Consider the following 17,056-nt stretch of genomic DNA (forward strand, 5'->3'; position numbering starts at 1 on the left):
CTATAAGAGCTAGTTCCAGGAAAGGCTCCAAAGCTACAAAGAAACCCTGTCTTGAAAAACAAACAAACAACAACAACAACAAAAAAAACCAAACCAAAAACAAAAACAATAAGGTTTCTAGTATTATCAAGTGAAACAAAAGAAGAGTTTTCAAGTTTATGCTCTCTGACTTTGAATATGTAAGAGCCAAAAGCAGCAATCTCTATTCATCTTCCATGTTTTCCTCCCTACTGAAATGTATACGCACAGCCACAGGTCTGCCTCTCTCTGTCTCTCTACCATCTATCTACCATCTATCTGTCATCTCTCTGTCTATCCAGCATCTGTCTGTCTGTCATCTATCATCTATCTACCTACCTACCTACCTACCTACCTATCAAGTTGATAATGCATCAAATAAATATTCTTTTTTTAAACATTTAGTAGAAAATACCTTTAATCCAATATGAACTGAAGAATAGTTTCTTTTTTTTATTTTTTTTATTTATTTACTTAACTTTATTATGTTTGTTGGTGTGAAGGTATCAGATCTCATGGAACTGCATTTTCAGACAGTTGTGAGCTGCCATGTGGGTGCTGGGAATCGAACCCGGGTCCTCTGGAAGAGCAGTCAGTGCTCTTAACCGCTGAGCCATCTCTCCAGCCCCTTCTTTTTTTTTTTTTTTTTTTTTTTTGGATTTTTCGAGACAGGGTTTCTCCGTAGCTTTTGGTTCCTGTCCTGGAACTAGCTCTTGTAGACCAGGCTGGCCTCGAACTCACAGAGATCCACCTGCCTCCGCCTCCCGAATGCTGGGATTAAAGGCGTGCGCCACCACCGCCCGGCTCAAATAAATATTCTTGTATTATCACAATAACTATTTGAATAAGAATCTTGATTTTAATTCCGTAGGTAGAATAAGGGTGTGAAGTTTCTTGTCAGATTATTAAATTTTTAATATCTTTATCAATGTTCAGGATACTAATGCTGATCCCAAAATGAAGGATTCTAAAGTGCTTAAAATAAAAGGATCAAAAATTGATGGTGAGAAAACTGAAAAAGGAGGTAGAGCTTCAAATGCAGGCTGTATCCATGACAACGGGACAAGCCACATCAAAGGCTTGCCTTCCACAAGCCTCAGAGACTGCAGTAATGTCAGCATTGACCACCCAAGAAACCCAGGCATGGCGATTCCTCCACTCACACACAATCTTTCTGCAGTTGCTCCTGGCATCAATGCTGGGATGGGGACTATTCCTGGAGTTCAGAGTTACAGGTATGAACGGGAGATGAGACAAAAAAAAAAAAAGCTTGCTAATTTGTTCACATGATTTTACTGACAGAATTCTGACTGCAATTTCTACTTATAAAGTAGCTGTTTAAATATGATGATCTTGTAGTAATAAGAGCGGCGGGGCTGCGTTCCCAGCACCCCGGCCGCCTGCTCGGCTAGCTTATGCCCCGAAATAACAACACACAAACTGTATTCATTTAATCACTACTTGGCCCATTCTCTTCTAGGCTAATTCTCACATATTAATTTAGCCCATTTCTAATCATCTGTATATGGCACCCCAAGGTGCGCTTACCGGGGAGATTCTAGCCTAGTCCATCCTGGGTCGGAGCTTCATGGCGTGTGTCTGCCCGGGAGCAGGGCATGGCGTCTCTGCTGAGGCGTCTGCTCCGGAGAGCAGAGCTGTGGAGTCTGAGCTCACTTCCTCTTCCTCCCAGAGTTCTGTTCTGTTTACTCCTCCCACCTATCCTCTAACCAATAAAATGGGCCAGGGCAGTTCCTTTGTTAGCCAATGACCTTCCTCCATCATGATCTTGTGATAAAAATTATTATAGTTTACTAGGAAAAAAGGAAAGAATTTACCTAAGTCCTAAGAAAGTATGATTTTACTGTTGTTTATGATACAGAGAATCTATAGCTGTAATAAGAGGACTAATTGGTGTTGGGTGGCTGCTGCTGCGTGGAATGGTGGTGAGCATGTGGTGTCATAAGATGCTCCTTTGGGCTTGTTCCTGAAAGGGGCAGCTGTGGGAAGCCTGAGCAATGTCATAAGAGACAGGATATTTGATCAGACTTCTGTGCGTTGTGTACTTGAGAATAGGTATTAAATTGCCTATCTTTTAGCTTGATGTCATTGATTTTGTGTTTGAATAAAATAATTATTAATGATTCTAACTTTACAATCTGTTACAGAGTGGATGAGAAAACTAAGAAATACTGTAATCCATTTGTTAAAGCTAGCCAGCCTTCCCCATCAGGGATCTATAACATGAATGTGACCACATCCGTAAGTAACTGTTCTCAGCAGCCAAAGAACAAGCACTCGTCACCTCCAGACCTGCACTGGTCTAAGCATGAGAACGAAGAATTAAGAATTTATTTGGAGACACAGAGTAAAATCTGAATTATACAATACCATCCTATGACAGCTGTAATTTGAAATTCAGGTTGTTTAAATAAATTTTTTAAGTCTTAATGAAAGATTCTCTAAGATTAAATCTCATTTATTTTCAGCAATATAAATACATTTTCTTAACCTAATGCTTGTAGTTGAGTTCTTTTTAAAGAGCAAACAAGAAGATACTTTGTCTTATTATCTTACTGGATTTTTAGTGAACATATTTTATATAATCACTTAAGAGCCATCTATGATCATTCTATTGTATATAAGACACTGGAACTGAGTTGACCCAATCTTTATGGCACTCATGGTCTAGTAGACCAGCAAGGCGAAAACATGGTGGCAGGCTGGGCGGTAGTGGCACATCCCTTTAATCTACCAGAACTTTGGAAACAAAGGCAGGCATATCTCTGTGAGTTTGAGGCCTCCCTGATCTACAAGAGCTAGTTCCAGGACAGCCAGGGCTGCATGCGCGCTCGCGCGCACACATACACACACACACACACACACACACACACACACACACACACACACACCCTGTCTTGAAAAACCAAACAATCAACTGAGCAACAAGCCAAGCATGGTGGCAGATTTGAATGTGAGAAGCATGTATATGCTTCAGAGATATTGTGGGAAGGAGCTTCGTTGCTCTCAGCCACGACCATACCAAGTAGTCCACCTTTTCGTTCTGATTAAAACTATTGGCCTCTATTCTCTGTGTAAAGGCCAAAGTCCTTCTAGGTATTTTTGCCTGAATCAAGTCCCTAGCCCTGTATTCTATCTCTGTCTGTTATGTTCCTCCATCAGTTCCAACTCGAGATTTCCTTTTTACTTTTATATGATGGCCAGATATACCCATGCCTTTGGGCTTCTACACTTACTGTTTCTCCTTTACAATATTATTCCCCTAGACTATCCAACAGATGCTTTTTGTCCTCTTAGTCCATAAAGAAGATCTTGAGAACTTCTTTATTATTGAACTCATTTTAATATGGAATCTAGTCCTCTATCACTGTCTACACTCTCTCCTTACCTAATTCTCCTCCACTGTGTATGCCCAATACCCTCTGTGTGTTATATAAATGTATTGTCTATCTCTTTGCAATGGAAGGTTAGCTTCTAGCTCAGTAATTTGAACTTTTGTTTTCCTCACTGATCCATCTCATCAATTACAAGATGCTTAGCCTGTTAAGCTGCTTGAGAGGGTCCGCGGTATGGGTATCAAAAGCTGAGTAACAAGATTATACCGAGACAGTAAACTTGGGGTTGGATAATGTATATGAAGACCAACTGGTCACAATTAAGGTAAAGAACTGCAGTTGTTTGCTGAAAAGCCCAGACGGTGTTGTAAAACTGACCCTGCTGGTTAAAGAACCAGGATGGCAGGCCCATCCTCTGCTGCCTGTTGCTTGTTGGGGCTTCCACTGAAGATTGGCAAAGAGGAGAAAAGAAGAGAGAACAATCAGTTTTTGTACTTGTTAGCAAGTTTGATAAATTGACTGGTGAAACTGTTTTCTGTGTCAGTAATGTCCTTAAAGTTTTATTATTTCAGCCCTTGAAATCACACATCTGAGTATATGAATATAGTAGTTACAAGAGAATGAAAGCCTAGCTTACCTCAAAGCTGATGTGTGCTAATCATTCTGATAATCAGGTCTCTAGTGAAAAGTACCTCCTTCAGGCAAGTAAGAAAAGGAAGGAGTATTCCAAAGCAGACGTGCGACTGCCTGAACTAAACTATAATCATCTCCCGGAACTGAGAGCTTTAGAAGGCTTAGGTATGTTTATGAGCTTCTACTCTTTTCAGCCCTTTTGTTTATGTTGCTAAATTGTAAGCTAAGCTAACAATGTTAAAAATGTGTAGTAATGTGCATACTTACGTAGGCTAATGTGTCTACTCATCTATAGTATAGTGCTTATGTAGAAAACTGCCAGATGGTGGTGGTGTATGCCTTTAATTCCAGAACTTGGGAAGCAGAGGCAGGAAGATCTCTGTGAGTTCAAGGCCAGCCTGGTCTACAAGAGCTAGTTCCAGGACAACCAGGACTGTTACACAGAGAAACCTTGTCTCAAACAAAACAAAACAAAATGAAAAACTAAAACTAATAGTGCCTAATTTTTTTTATTATGTTTTTGATTCTTTCTTATCTAGCTCGAAATTCTAGGCTAATAAAGAAGGAGAACAAATCTCTTTCAGAATCTCGAATTCCCTCCCTGGCTGCTATTGACCTGCATGCTTCCAGTATTGCCTTACACCAGGTACAGAAATGCTCATCGTAGATACAGCTGAGGTCTCTCTCAGATTTAATGTGCTGTAGAGGGAATTTGCTCTTAGGAATTTGGCAGGTTTTTCTATGGGTTCTGTTTTGTTTATAAGTTCATTACACATAGAACTTTATTACATACACATTTACTGCAACACTTATGGATTGAGGTAATTCATTCTTCAGTTTGTGAGATGGGGTCTTTATCTTTAAAAACTTTTTAATAAACTTTATTATAAACAATTTGCAAACAAATAAAAACATCACATACTGCCAGGGATTGGTGGCACACACCTCTAATCCCAGCACTTGGGAAGTAGAGGCAGGTGAGTCTCAGTGAGTTTAAGGCCAGTCTGATTTACAAAGTTAGTTCCAGGACAGCCAGAAATCCTGTCTCAAAAAAACAAAAAAAAAAACAAAAATAAAAAATCACATACCAAAATTAACCAGACCCAAAATCTATACCACTCCATGAGCTTCTGTACAGTTAGAATAAGCATTCAGAATGGAATCAGAGGCACCTCTCTGTAAACAAAGACTGCTCTTAAATTTCCTGGCCACCCAAACCCAAATAATCACACAGAAACTATATTAATTACAACTCTGTTTGACGGATGACTCAGGCATATTTATAGCTAGCTCTTCCATCTTAAATTAACCCATTTCTATTAGTCTGTTTATTGCCACATGACCATGGCATTACCTCATTTTCTATATGTCTTGCTTCTTTGGTGGCTGGCTGACATCTGTGTTTCTGCCTTTCCTCTTCCCAGAATCATCCTAGTCTGGTTGCCCCACCTATACTTCCTGTCTGGCTACTGGCCAATCAGCGTTTTATTCAACCAATATGAGTGACAAATCATCACAGTATACAAGAACTTTATCCCACAGCACTTCCCATTACATTTTACACTTTAAGGATTGAATATATTTCATGCATTTATATCTACCATCCAACCCAAAAGATCCATGAAAAATAAGTAGAACTAGAAAAATAAGTAGCTGTTTATCCTTTCACAACTCATGTTCAGCACCTGAATTCAGTCTTTTCTGATCTCCTTACATTCAGCCTTTCTTGCTCTCTTTTCTTCATGTTATGTTATACTCACAAGAAAGTGTGTTTACATGTGCACATATATTACTGGCTGAATTCTCCATATGGAAGGTATTGTGTTTTTTTCTGAGACTGCATGATTTTATTTAATATTACACATTTTAAGTCCATACATTTTCTTGCAAATTTTACAACTTCATTTTTTTTAGACCTAGGTAGCATTCTGTTTTTTATATATACCAAACTTTTATTATCCATTCACCGACTAATGGCTAGGTAGCCTGGTTGCAGTTTTTTGCTTTGGTGACTAAAACAGCAGAAAACATGGGGTGCAGAGATCTATTGCAGGGCTCGGGCATTCAGGAGTGAATAGCAGGGCCATCTACTAGGTCTGCTTTTAAGTTTTTGAGAAATCACCAGACTGATTTCCACCCACCATGGTTGTACTAGTTTGCCCCCTCTCCCACAGTGAATAGGGATTCCTTTTTCTCCACGTCTCTCCAGTTCTGATTCTGAGTAACATGAGGTGGTGTCTCCCAGCAGTATTGATTTGCCTTTTCCTGTTGACTAGGGAGATTGAACACTTTGAGAAATAGTTATTGGCCATTTGTATTTCTCTCTCTCTCTTTTTCTCTCCCCCCACCTCTCTCTTTTGAGACAGGATTTCTCTGTGCAGTCCTGGGTATTCTGGAACTCACTCTGTAGACCAGGCTGGCCTTGAACTCACAGAGATCCTCCTGCCTCTGCCTCCCAAGTGCTAGGGTTAAAGGCGTGCACCACCACCACCCAGCTGTATTTCTTTTATAAGAAGCTGTCTATTTAATTCATTAGTCCATATGTTGACTGGTAGTTTTATTTCCTTGGTATTTAATTTGTGTAATTCTTTTTAAATTCTGGATATTAGCTCTGGATATTACTGAAGTGTAGTTGGTAAAGATTTCTTTCACATTCTGTGGCCTGTTTGTTAACCCTGCTGTTTTCTTTGCTGGAAGGAAATGAAACTTGTTTTTACCTGGGTCTCTGGGCTATGGGTATTCTATTTGGGAAGGTCTTGCATGCTCAAATATCTTGAAGGATATCCCTTGCATTTTTTTCTAAGTTTCAGTGTTTCAGGCTTTAAATTAGGGTCTTTGGTTCATTTTGAATTGAGTTTTGTACAAGATGAGAGATAAAAAAAATCTAATTTAATTATTCTTCAGTTAGAAATCCAGTTTTGCCAGCACCATTTGTTGTATGGGCTTTTTCCCAAAGTAGTTTTTGTCTCCTTTTTAGACAATTAAGTGGGCACAGCTTTGTGCTTTATTACTGGGTCCTCCATACGATTCCATTGGCCTACTTGTCATTCTTTTTTATGGTCTTTTTTTTTTAAATTTCATTTTACGTTCCGTTCACAGTTCTCCCCCACAACCCCCTTCCTTCTGCCCCTCTTCAGCCCAGTTCCTATCCATTCCTTCCCATGGTAAGGACTTCCATGGGGAGCTGGGGCAGGACCAAGCCCCTCCTCTCTGTATTAAGGCTTAGCATGGCATTCCACCATAGGAACTGTGCTTCCATGAGCTAGTTCATGCACCAGAGCTATATGGTCCTCCTGCCAGGTACCTCACCAGATCATCCAGTTTCACCACTGTCTCCCATATATGGAGAGCCTAATTTGGTCCCATGGAGGCTCCACAGCTGCCAGTCAAGAGTTCATGAGTGCGCTGGGTGGTGGTGGCGCACACCTTTAATTCCAGCACTTGGGAGGCAGAGGCAGGCGGATCTCTGTGAGTTCGAGGCCAGCCTGGTCTACAAGAGCTAGTTCCAGGACAGGAACCAAAAGCTACGGAGAAACCCTGTCTCGAAAAAAAAAAAAAAGAGTTCATGAGTTTCCACCAGCTTGGTTCACCTGTCTCTGTAGATTTCTCCATCATGATCTTGACCTCCCTTGCTCATGTATTCCCTCTTCCCTCTCTTCGACTGGATTCCCGGGACAAAGCCTGGTGCTTGGTTGTGGATCTCTGAATTTGGTTGTTAGTTGCTGGATGAAAGCTCTTTAGTTGGGGTATTCACCATCTGATTACTGGAAAAGGCCAGTTCAGGCATCCTCTTCAATACTGCTAGGAGTCTTACCTGGGATCATCCTTGAGGATTCTTGGGAATTTCCCTAGCACCAGTTTCTCCCTAACCCCATAGTGGCTCTGTCTATCAAGATCTCTCCTTCATTTCTCTCCCCCTCCATCCCTCTCCCCTTTGACCATCCTGTTACCATCTCCTCCCCTTTACCGCTCATCCCTCTTCTCTCCAGTTTACCCAGGGAAGTGAAACTGAAATTTATGCCCTGGCAATGCTGAAGCATTCTTGGGCAGTCCATAAATAGTGGTTCTGTTGAACTTGTCCATATTGGGCTTCATGGTCTAAGTTGATGAGGATGACTGACCAGGTCTCTTCCTCAAGAGAGTTTACCCAGGGGATCTCATCTAATCCTCCTTTCCAGAGAGATCCATGTGTCCATTTTAGGGTCTTTCTTGTCACCAGCTTCTCTGGAGCTGTGGACTGTAGTCTGGTTATCCTTTGCTTTACATATAAGATCCACTTATGAGTCAGTACATACTGTGTTTGTCTGAGTCTGGGTTACCTCACTCAGGATGGTTTATTCTCCTTCCATCCATTTGCCTGCAAATTTCATGATGACTTTTTTTCAACATCTGAGTAATACTCCATTGTGTAAATGTACCACATCTTCTTTATCCATTCTTTTTTTTTAATTTTTATTTATTTATTTATTTTTTTATTGAGAAAAGGAAAAAAAACAAGTTCCCGCCTCCTCCCAGCCTCCCATTTCCCTCCCCCTCCTCCCACCCTTCTCCTCTTCCTCCCACCCTTCTCCCCCTCCCCCCACTCCTCTCCCCTTCCCTCTCCAGTCCAAAGAGCAGTCAGGGTTCCTTGCCCTGTGGTAAGTCCTAGGTCCTCCCCCCTCCGTCCATATCTAGGAAGGTGAACATCCAAACTGGCTAGCACATTAAGTAGGATCAAAACCCCGTGCCATTGTCCTTGGCTTCTCATCAGCCCCCATTGTTCGCCATGTTCAGAGAGTCCGGTTTTATCCCATGCTTTTTCAGTCACAGTCCAGCTGGCCTTGGTGAGCTCCCAATACATCAGTTCCACTGTCTCAGTGGGTGGGTGCACCCCTCATGATCCTGACTTCTTTGCTCATGTTCTCCCTCCTTCTGCTCCTCATTGGGACCTTGGGAGCTCAGTCCAGTGCTCCAGTGTGGGTCTCTGTCTCTATCTCCATCCATCACCAGCTGAAGGTTCTATGGTGATATGCAAGATATTCGTCAGTATTGCTATAGGATAGGGTCATTTCAGGTTCCCTATCCTCAGCTGCCCAAGGAACTAATTGGGGACATCGTCTTGGGCTCCTGGGAGCCACTCTAGGTTCAAGTCTCTTGCCAACCCTAAGGTGGCTCCCTTAACTAAGAATTGTGCTTCTGTGCTCCCCTATCCAACCTTCCTTTATCCCAATCATTCTTTTTCCACAAGTTCCCCCCATCCTCCCCTTCTCCCTTTTCTCTACCCATCTCCCCTTACCCCATCCCACCCCACCCCCAAGATCCCAATTTTCTCCCCGGCAATTTTGTCTACTTCCCATAGCCAAGAGGATATCTATATGTTTTTCCTTGGGTTCACCTTCTTACTTAGCTTCTTTAGGTTCACCAATTGTAGACTCCATGACACTTATTTGTGGCTAGAAACCAATTATGAGTGAGTACATCCCATGTTCATCTTTTTGGGTCTGGGTTACCTCACTCAGTATAGTGTTTTCTATTTCCATCCATTTTCATGCAAAATTCGAGAAGTCATTGTTTTTTTACCGCAGCGTAGTACTCTAATGTGTATATATTCCACACTTTCTTCATCCATTCTTCCATTGAAGGGCATCTAGGTTGTTTCCAGGTTCTGGCTATTACAAATAATACTGCTATGAACATAGTTGAACAAATGCCCTTGTCATATGATAGAGCATCTCTTGGGTATATTCCCAGGAGTGGTATTGCTGGGTCCAGGGGTAGGTTGATCCCGAATTTCCTGAGGAAACCGAAACACTGATTTCCAAAGTGGTTGCACAAGATTGCATTCCCACCAGCAATGGATGAGGGTACCCCTTCCTCCACAGCCTCTCCAGCAAAGGCTATCATTGGAGTTTTTTATTATAGCCATTCTGACAGGTGTAAGATGATATCTCAAAGTTGTTTTGATTTGCATTTCCCTGATTGTTAATGAAGTTGAGCATGACCTTAAGTGTCTTTTGGCCATTTGAAGTTCTTCTGTTGAGAATTCTCTGTTCAGCTCAATGCCCCATTTTATAATTGGGTTGATTAGCCTTTTACGGTCTAGTTTCTTGAGATCTTCATATATTTTGGAGATCAGACCTTTGTCTGTTGCAGGGTTGGTGAAGATCTTCTCCCAGTCAGTGGGTTGCCTTTGTGTCTTAGCGACAGTGTCCTTTGCTTTACAGAAGCTTCTCAGTCTGAGGAGGTCCCATTTATTCAATGAGGTCCTTAATGTCTGTGCTGCTGGGGTTATACGTAGGAAGTGGTCTCCTGTGCCCATGTGTTGTAGGGTACTTCCCACTTTCTCTTCTATCAGGTTCAGTGTGTTCGGACTGATATTGAGGTCTTTAATCCATTTGGACTTGAGTTTTGTGCTGCTTTTAAGATTATTTCTCTACCTTGTATTTTAACACCCTCACTATAATATGTCATGGAGTGTTCCTTTCTGGTTATGTCTGTATGGAGTTGTGTGTGCCTCTTGTGTTTGGAAGCCTATGTCCTTCTGTAAATTTGGGTAATTTTCTATGATAATTTCTTTTTGTGCAGTACCTACCCTCTCCCAGCACCATGATAATGTGACTAAATACTTGTGTCTATTCCATCTAATTGTACCGCTGCTCCTTCTACTATCATGTAAATTCACAGGTTTAGCCTCTTGGATGTGTCTCAGACTTCTTGGAAGTACATTTATCCTCCTAATCCATCTCCTTATACTTAAGTGCTTGTATCGTCATCTCAGAGTCTGTCCACTCTGTCTTCCAAGATATGACTTCTTACTCACCTGCAACTTACTGGTTAGGCTCGTGGCCAGTGGTCTCGGGTAACCACGGGTCTCAGCCTCTCCTATCTGAGATTATAAGCGTGTGCTGCAAGTCCAGATTCTTTTTTAAACATAGATTCTGGGGGACCAAACTCAGTTCATCACGCTCACAGGAGCTTCACCACCTGAGTTCTCTCTGTTAAGGCTCCGTTCTGTTGTTTCCCGACGATTAGATCTTAACAGCAGGTACTGTCTTACCCAGTCCGCCTTGTTTACTGGTTCTTCATTCTCTCGCAGCTTCTGCCTGTGGTGAGAACTTCTCCACTCATTTGCAGTGTTTTCCTTTACTTTGTGTCACAGCTGTGATGCCTGCTTTGGTTCCAGCAGATTTTTTTTAAATTTATTTATTTATTATGTATACAGCATTCCTTCCATGTATGCCTGCAGGCCAGAAGAGGGCACCAGATCTCATTATAGATGGCTGTGAGCCACCATGTGGTTGCTGGGAATTGAACTCAGGACCTCTGGAAGAGCAGTCAGTGCTCTTAACCACTGAGCCATCTCTCCAGCCCTTCAGCAGATTTTTGCTTTTGTTTTGGGATGAGTGAGAGAGATTGGTTTGTAGTGGGCCATGGCAGGTCAGAAGTATGTCCTCTTTGTACATGGGTTTTTTGGGACTGGGTAGCCCTGTTTGGCCTTGAACTCAAAACCCTCATCTCCTCCTCTCTAGTGCTGGGATGACATCTGGCTACAAAGTGTCTTTAAAAAATGTATTTATTTAATTTTATACGTATGAATGTTGTCTGCACATATATATTATACCATGTGTGTGCCAAGTTAGAAGAGGGGTCTGAGACCCTGAACCTGGACTAGAGTTATATATGTTATGAGCCACTATGTGAATGCTGGGAATTGAATCCAGCAAGTGTTCTAAAGCACCAGGCATCTCTCCAGCCTTGCCAGTGTAAGCCAGGTATGTCAGTGCTTGCTGTCATCCCAGCACTTGGGAATTGGAAGCTAGAGGATCTAGAGTTCAAGATCATTCTTGGCTAGATAACAAACTGGAGGCCAGCTCTGACAACACAAAACTGTCTCAGAACAGACAAACAAACAAAATGTGTTTAAACATAGGAATAGGGCCTCTTACTTCATCCTTTCCGTAAGAGCAACTTCAGCTGCGTGTCCTGAGTGTTTGTGCCTGAACTGACATAATCCGAATTCTTGGGTAGAGGGAGTCGTGCAGCTACTGGACACCTATAATGCTTACCTATTATTCCTAGGGATCAGGATCGCCCCTGTCCGAGGATTCTGAGGGTGACCTGCCTCGAATGGAACACCAGCACTGAGACTCACTAACCTGACAGGGTAGGTCTGGCTCTTCCCACTTCAAGCTGTGTATAAGAGCTGCTGGCACGGAGGGGCATGCCACATAGAAAAGGGGCTGGCATCGCACCCGGGATGAGATCACTTTCCACAGAGCTTACATTTGTTCTTAAGCTAACTTGCATTTTACTGGATGGGGCAACATGAAGGTAGCTGACAAGTCTTCCAGGAGAATGCGCGTCTGTCTCCAGAATCAGCCTTTTCCTGTGGACTTGTAAAGCAAGATCCCTGGCAGTTTCTGTCCCAGTAGAGCAGAATCCATGCTACATTTGCAGTAGCCTTGTTTGTAAGAACTAACTTTACTGCCCAAGACCCACTAGGACATCTGCTATGTGACCTGAAGCACATTTCTTATGTGATATCTCATTAGCTCTGTAGAATGTGATGGCGATAAAATACCATGTGCTGATAGCTGTGTCATTGGAGTTAATTTTAACCTCAACAGAGTATTCTGAGCACCTATGATGTCATAGCTAAATTTACTTTAAAAGCTTAAATTGCAAGCTTTCATTTGCACATCCTTCCAAGGCCCCAAGAAAGGTCTCTGTGATGCAGTCCATTGAGTTAGGTCACGTGAACTCTGGACGTTCATATCACATGAACTCTGCAAGTTGCATGCCTTATAAAACTTAGATCTGTTATATCAAATCAGTCTGTGCTTGTGTAAAATGAGACAGTATGCTACACATGGCTGTTTAGATTGGCAATTATCCTAAAGATTGTCTTTAACATCTTTAAGTTTCTTAGACAACACAGTATCTACAAGTATTACCAACGTATTTGACACGAGAAAGTAACAACATGACAATCAGTTTCTAGGAAGATTCTGTGTAAAGTATTTGGTGTGCACCCTGCTTCTAGATGCTGCCAGCCCTGAGATGACGTCTTCCTGCAACCAGAGCACCGTGAAATCTGCAGGTCCACTCTTGCCTTCTCAACTACCTGCGTTTTCTAAGAAAGGCTTTCTAGAAGAAGGCAAGACAGACTTCTACATACTTCAAAGGAAGATTGAACAAGTGCCCCCTGCTGTTATCCCTTCCCCTTTCCAACCTATTGATGCTATTTCAAGATATATCCATGAAAGACTAGTGATACAGTTCTGTTACATGAATGTGTATTTGATATTAGTTAGATTGTGTATTTAAAGTTCTCTGAGATTAAAAGTGAGTAAAAAGGAAAGAATCACTATAAAAGGTCATGTTCTTGTGCATTGAACTTTGCATATTATCTGTATAAATGTTTACAGTTGGAGGAAATGAAAAACGAAGCTAGGATCTGTAAGAGAAGTTTCCTTTACCTTTCCTGTAAAAACACATTTAAAAAGCTTGCTTCTAGGCATTAAGGTGGTGTGAGCCTGCTGTCTGTTGGTTGATGTGTGTCTTTGTTTTCTGTCCTTGTGAAGGGAATCTGCTCTCTGCTGGTCTAAGACCTGTGCTGGTACTAATCAGCGGAGTCCTTTTGTTTCTAATGCCTTGGCTTGGCTAGTCCTGTGCGGTGAGAGTTTCTGGTGCTCATGTTGTGTGTGGAATGCTGGAATGGTGTGGGGGAGAGTTCTGCAGCTGCACCCTGGAGTTAAGAACAGAGCCTCTCCCTGAGTAAAAAGGTATACAGAATAAGAGATGCTGCACAGCTGCCTAGTCACCTGGGCAGTTCTGTCGGGCAGTCACTATCAGTCACTCAGTGAAGAGGCTTGGTGGAAGCTTTTATGGACTCCAGTCTTGTCTGTGATAGTGATTGTGACAGAGGCTGATAATGGATTGGACCCACAGAAATTCCTATTGCCTTGTTACCACAAATACTTAGGTTTACCTAAAAGCCTTTTTACCAAGGTGCAAAGTTATTTCCCTGCATTCCACAGATGCTTTCTGCTGTATAGGTTTACAACCTTTTATGTGGGAGGAGAAGACCAGTTTGACTCCAGGGTCTTGGTTACTGGGTTTCCAGCCATGCTCCATGTTTATCGTTTGAGAACATAGCTCTTCAGGGGCCAGAATTTGTGTAGGGTTTTTGTATCAACTATCTAATAGTGTGCTTTTCTCAAAAGTCATTGACTAGAATTTAGCCTGAGAGTTGAATTCTCCATTACTTTGGGGATTTAAAAATGAAACTCTAAACCTGGACACGTGGGACCTCAAAGGAATAGACATTCCAGAGGAGGCAAGAATAGAAGGTTCCCACGTAAAAGTCTGTTGGCACTAGTTAAACTGCAATCTTATTTATATTTAAAAGCTGTGTTTTAAACCTCTGACCATGGGTTTGCCTAGGCTAGTTAGACTAACACGCTGGTAAAGTCACTCTATCAGCAGAAGGGGGCTTTCTACTAACATCCATGACTTACTCTTGTGTTGAAAAGCATAGCCCACAGACAGCAGCGTGGAAGACAGACAGCTGAGGTCACCCAGCGCATGGCAGTGTCATCTTCATGTAAAGGCCAATGCGGAATTTTAGTTTGATAACTGAGCGAGGGTCTATCAGCCACCTTATAATCTGTGTACTTGGGTTTGGTATCTTTGGCCTAGTAAGACACTTTATGAACTTTAGAATTAAGGAATTAAAAATAATTTTCTAAGTCCTTATTGTTATTTGAAGATCATTTTTGGTTAGAACTTTGGTGTGGAGCTAAAGAACTAAAGATTGTTCAGATCAGTCTGTAGGTACTGACCAAAACAATATCTGTTTTCAGTTTGTGGGGTTTAGTCCCTTCTTGCAAGAATAGACTTATATGGACATGCTAATGTGAAGTGATTTTAAGTGCTTTTGAGAGACAATGGGCTTGCTGTGCCTACCTATGTTTTAAAATTAATAAATATTGTCTAACTAAGCACGATAGATGGTTTTAATTTATATTAAGAGAGTATAAAATATACATATCACTATATAGTATTAATAAATAAAATTGAAATAATCAGTCAATTCTCTTCTCTTTTTTGGTAGAAATTCTGGACTTAGGGTATAAAGTTAATTTTTTTCTTTTAATACTTTGACTTCTTTATTTTTAATCCCTTTTATCTCTTACTTTTTTTCTTTTAAAATTTATTTTTATTTTAAATGCATTGGTGTTTTGCCATGGGTGTTGAGTCCCCTGGAACTGGAGTTACAGACAGTTTTGAGCTGCCATGTGGGTACTGGAATTGAATCCAGATTCTCTGGAACAGAAGTCAGTGGTCTTAACCTCTGAGCCATTTCTCCAGCCCCCAAGTTAATTTTTCTTGTAGAGCTGTTGATATAGGCAGGCAGTATTGTGACAAAATGACATTTTGTAACACCATCTGCCCAAAGTATGAGAGACCCAGGCCCAAGCTTGGCACCTGGTTCTGCTGGTGGAGACCCCTTGTGTTTGGAATGGCAGGCTTCTCTCTCCCTTTTGCCTCCTCCCTCATCCCCCAGTAGCCTACTGTTTTCGGCTGTGTCTGTGTGAAACTGCTGGTCAGACTTATACTGGAAAATGTGGTTGAATTTTTTTAAGGCCTCCTCATGAAATCAAACCACAGGTCAGGAAGTAGAGCCTACCAGAGCTTGCTTTAAAGGCTTAGGCGTGTCTATTGAGTTGGACTGACTTTTTTTCTGTATTGTTTGTGTTGAGTGTGTTTATGACAGGGGCCCTTAATGCTTTTATTTGTATAAAAAGTTACGTTCTCATATTTCTTTCTAATTGGTATTACTTTCCCCTCTTCTTAGTTTCAAACATGGAATAGCTTGAAGATGTAAGAACTTGGCAGCATACCTGCTGCTTAACACCCTTCTGAGAAATGCCTCAGATCCAGACGCATCTCCCAGCAGCAGTGCAAACTTCTCGAAAACAGAACTAGTCATTTTACGTTGTTTGTCATGAAACGTTTTCTCCCCCGTTTCAGAGCCTTGTCTAATTCTTTTATTCTTTACTTTGGCATCCTGAATCATTTCTTGTAGAAGTGAGAAAGGTGCAGATAAACTCTGGGGATGCTATGTCAGTTAACATAAGATGGACTCTGGGGATGCTGTGTCAGTTAACATAAGATGGACTCTGGGGATGCTGTGTCAGTTAACATAAGATGGACTCTGGGGATGCTGTGTCAGTTAACGTAAGATGGACTCTGGGGATGCTGTGTCAGTTAACGTAAGATGGACTCTGGGGATGCTGTGTCAGTTAACGTAAGATGGACTCTGGGGATGCTGTGTCAGTTAACATAAGATGGACTCTGGGGATGCTGTGTCAGTTAACATAAGATGGACTCTGGGGATGCTGTGTCAGTTAACGTAAGATGGACTCTGGGGATGCTTTGTCAGTTCACGTAAGATGGAGTCGGGGCGTGAAAACATTGTCCTCAGTCACCACCTGGACAGGACCTCCATCCAGGACAGGAATAGTACAGTCACCATGTTGCTGATTCTTCTTTGTCCCTCTAGATTAGGAACCAGACCTTACTAATGTGGTAGTAAGAAAAGCTTATGAAAGTAGAGATATTGTTCATACTTTTGTGAACCTAGGCTTATACAGTTAAAGAAGTTACTTCTTAAGCCAATGGGTGTTTGTTGACATAAATTGTGGTTATAATTATTTACAGCAGAAATTAATTTATTAAACATTTATTTAGATAATAAGAGCTGGGGACTAGAGCGATGGTTCAGTGGTTCTGAGCTCAGACTCTTCTTCCAGAGAACCTAGGTTCAATTTCCCATATCCACATTTCAGCACACAACTGCCTGTAACTCCAGTTCCGTGGGATCTCATGCCCTCTTCTGGCCTTCACGGGTACTGGGCACACAAGTAGCATACAGACATACATGTAGGCAAAACACCCATGCATACAAAATAAAACGTTTTAATAGGTAATATGAGCCTTTAGAGCTTATACTCCTGGTATTTCTTGTATTAAAGGAAGATGGAGATGTTTTCTTTATCACTAAGCAA

The 17,056-nt window shown here is 41.6% G+C and overlaps 1 protein-coding gene across 3 annotated transcripts in view; it reads left to right on the forward strand.

Annotated features, from left to right (window-relative positions):
• Cdkl2 (cyclin dependent kinase like 2) overlaps nucleotides 1-15,065 on the forward strand; it is a 38,378-nt gene extending 23,313 nt beyond the window's left edge. For all 3 annotated transcript variants that reach the window (XM_041671505.1, XM_041671507.1, XM_041671504.1), the window contains 6 exons: nucleotides 955-1,253; nucleotides 2,184-2,277; nucleotides 4,046-4,169; nucleotides 4,544-4,650; nucleotides 12,063-12,147; nucleotides 13,027-15,065. In XM_041671505.1, coding sequence (XP_041527439.1) covers nucleotides 955-1,253; nucleotides 2,184-2,277; nucleotides 4,046-4,169; nucleotides 4,544-4,650; nucleotides 12,063-12,128 — 690 coding nt within the window. In that variant the 3' untranslated portion in view covers nucleotides 12,129-12,147; nucleotides 13,027-15,065. The remainder of the gene's footprint in view (nucleotides 1-954; nucleotides 1,254-2,183; nucleotides 2,278-4,045; nucleotides 4,170-4,543; nucleotides 4,651-12,062; nucleotides 12,148-13,026) is intronic.
• Nucleotides 15,066-17,056: the final 1,991 nt, after the last annotated feature.

The sequence above is a fragment of the Microtus oregoni genome, unplaced genomic scaffold, assembly GCF_018167655.1.
Source record: "Microtus oregoni isolate MIOR12 unplaced genomic scaffold, Mior012 000021F_ref0000039, whole genome shotgun sequence".
Taxonomy (NCBI): Eukaryota; Metazoa; Chordata; class Mammalia; order Rodentia; family Cricetidae; genus Microtus; species Microtus oregoni.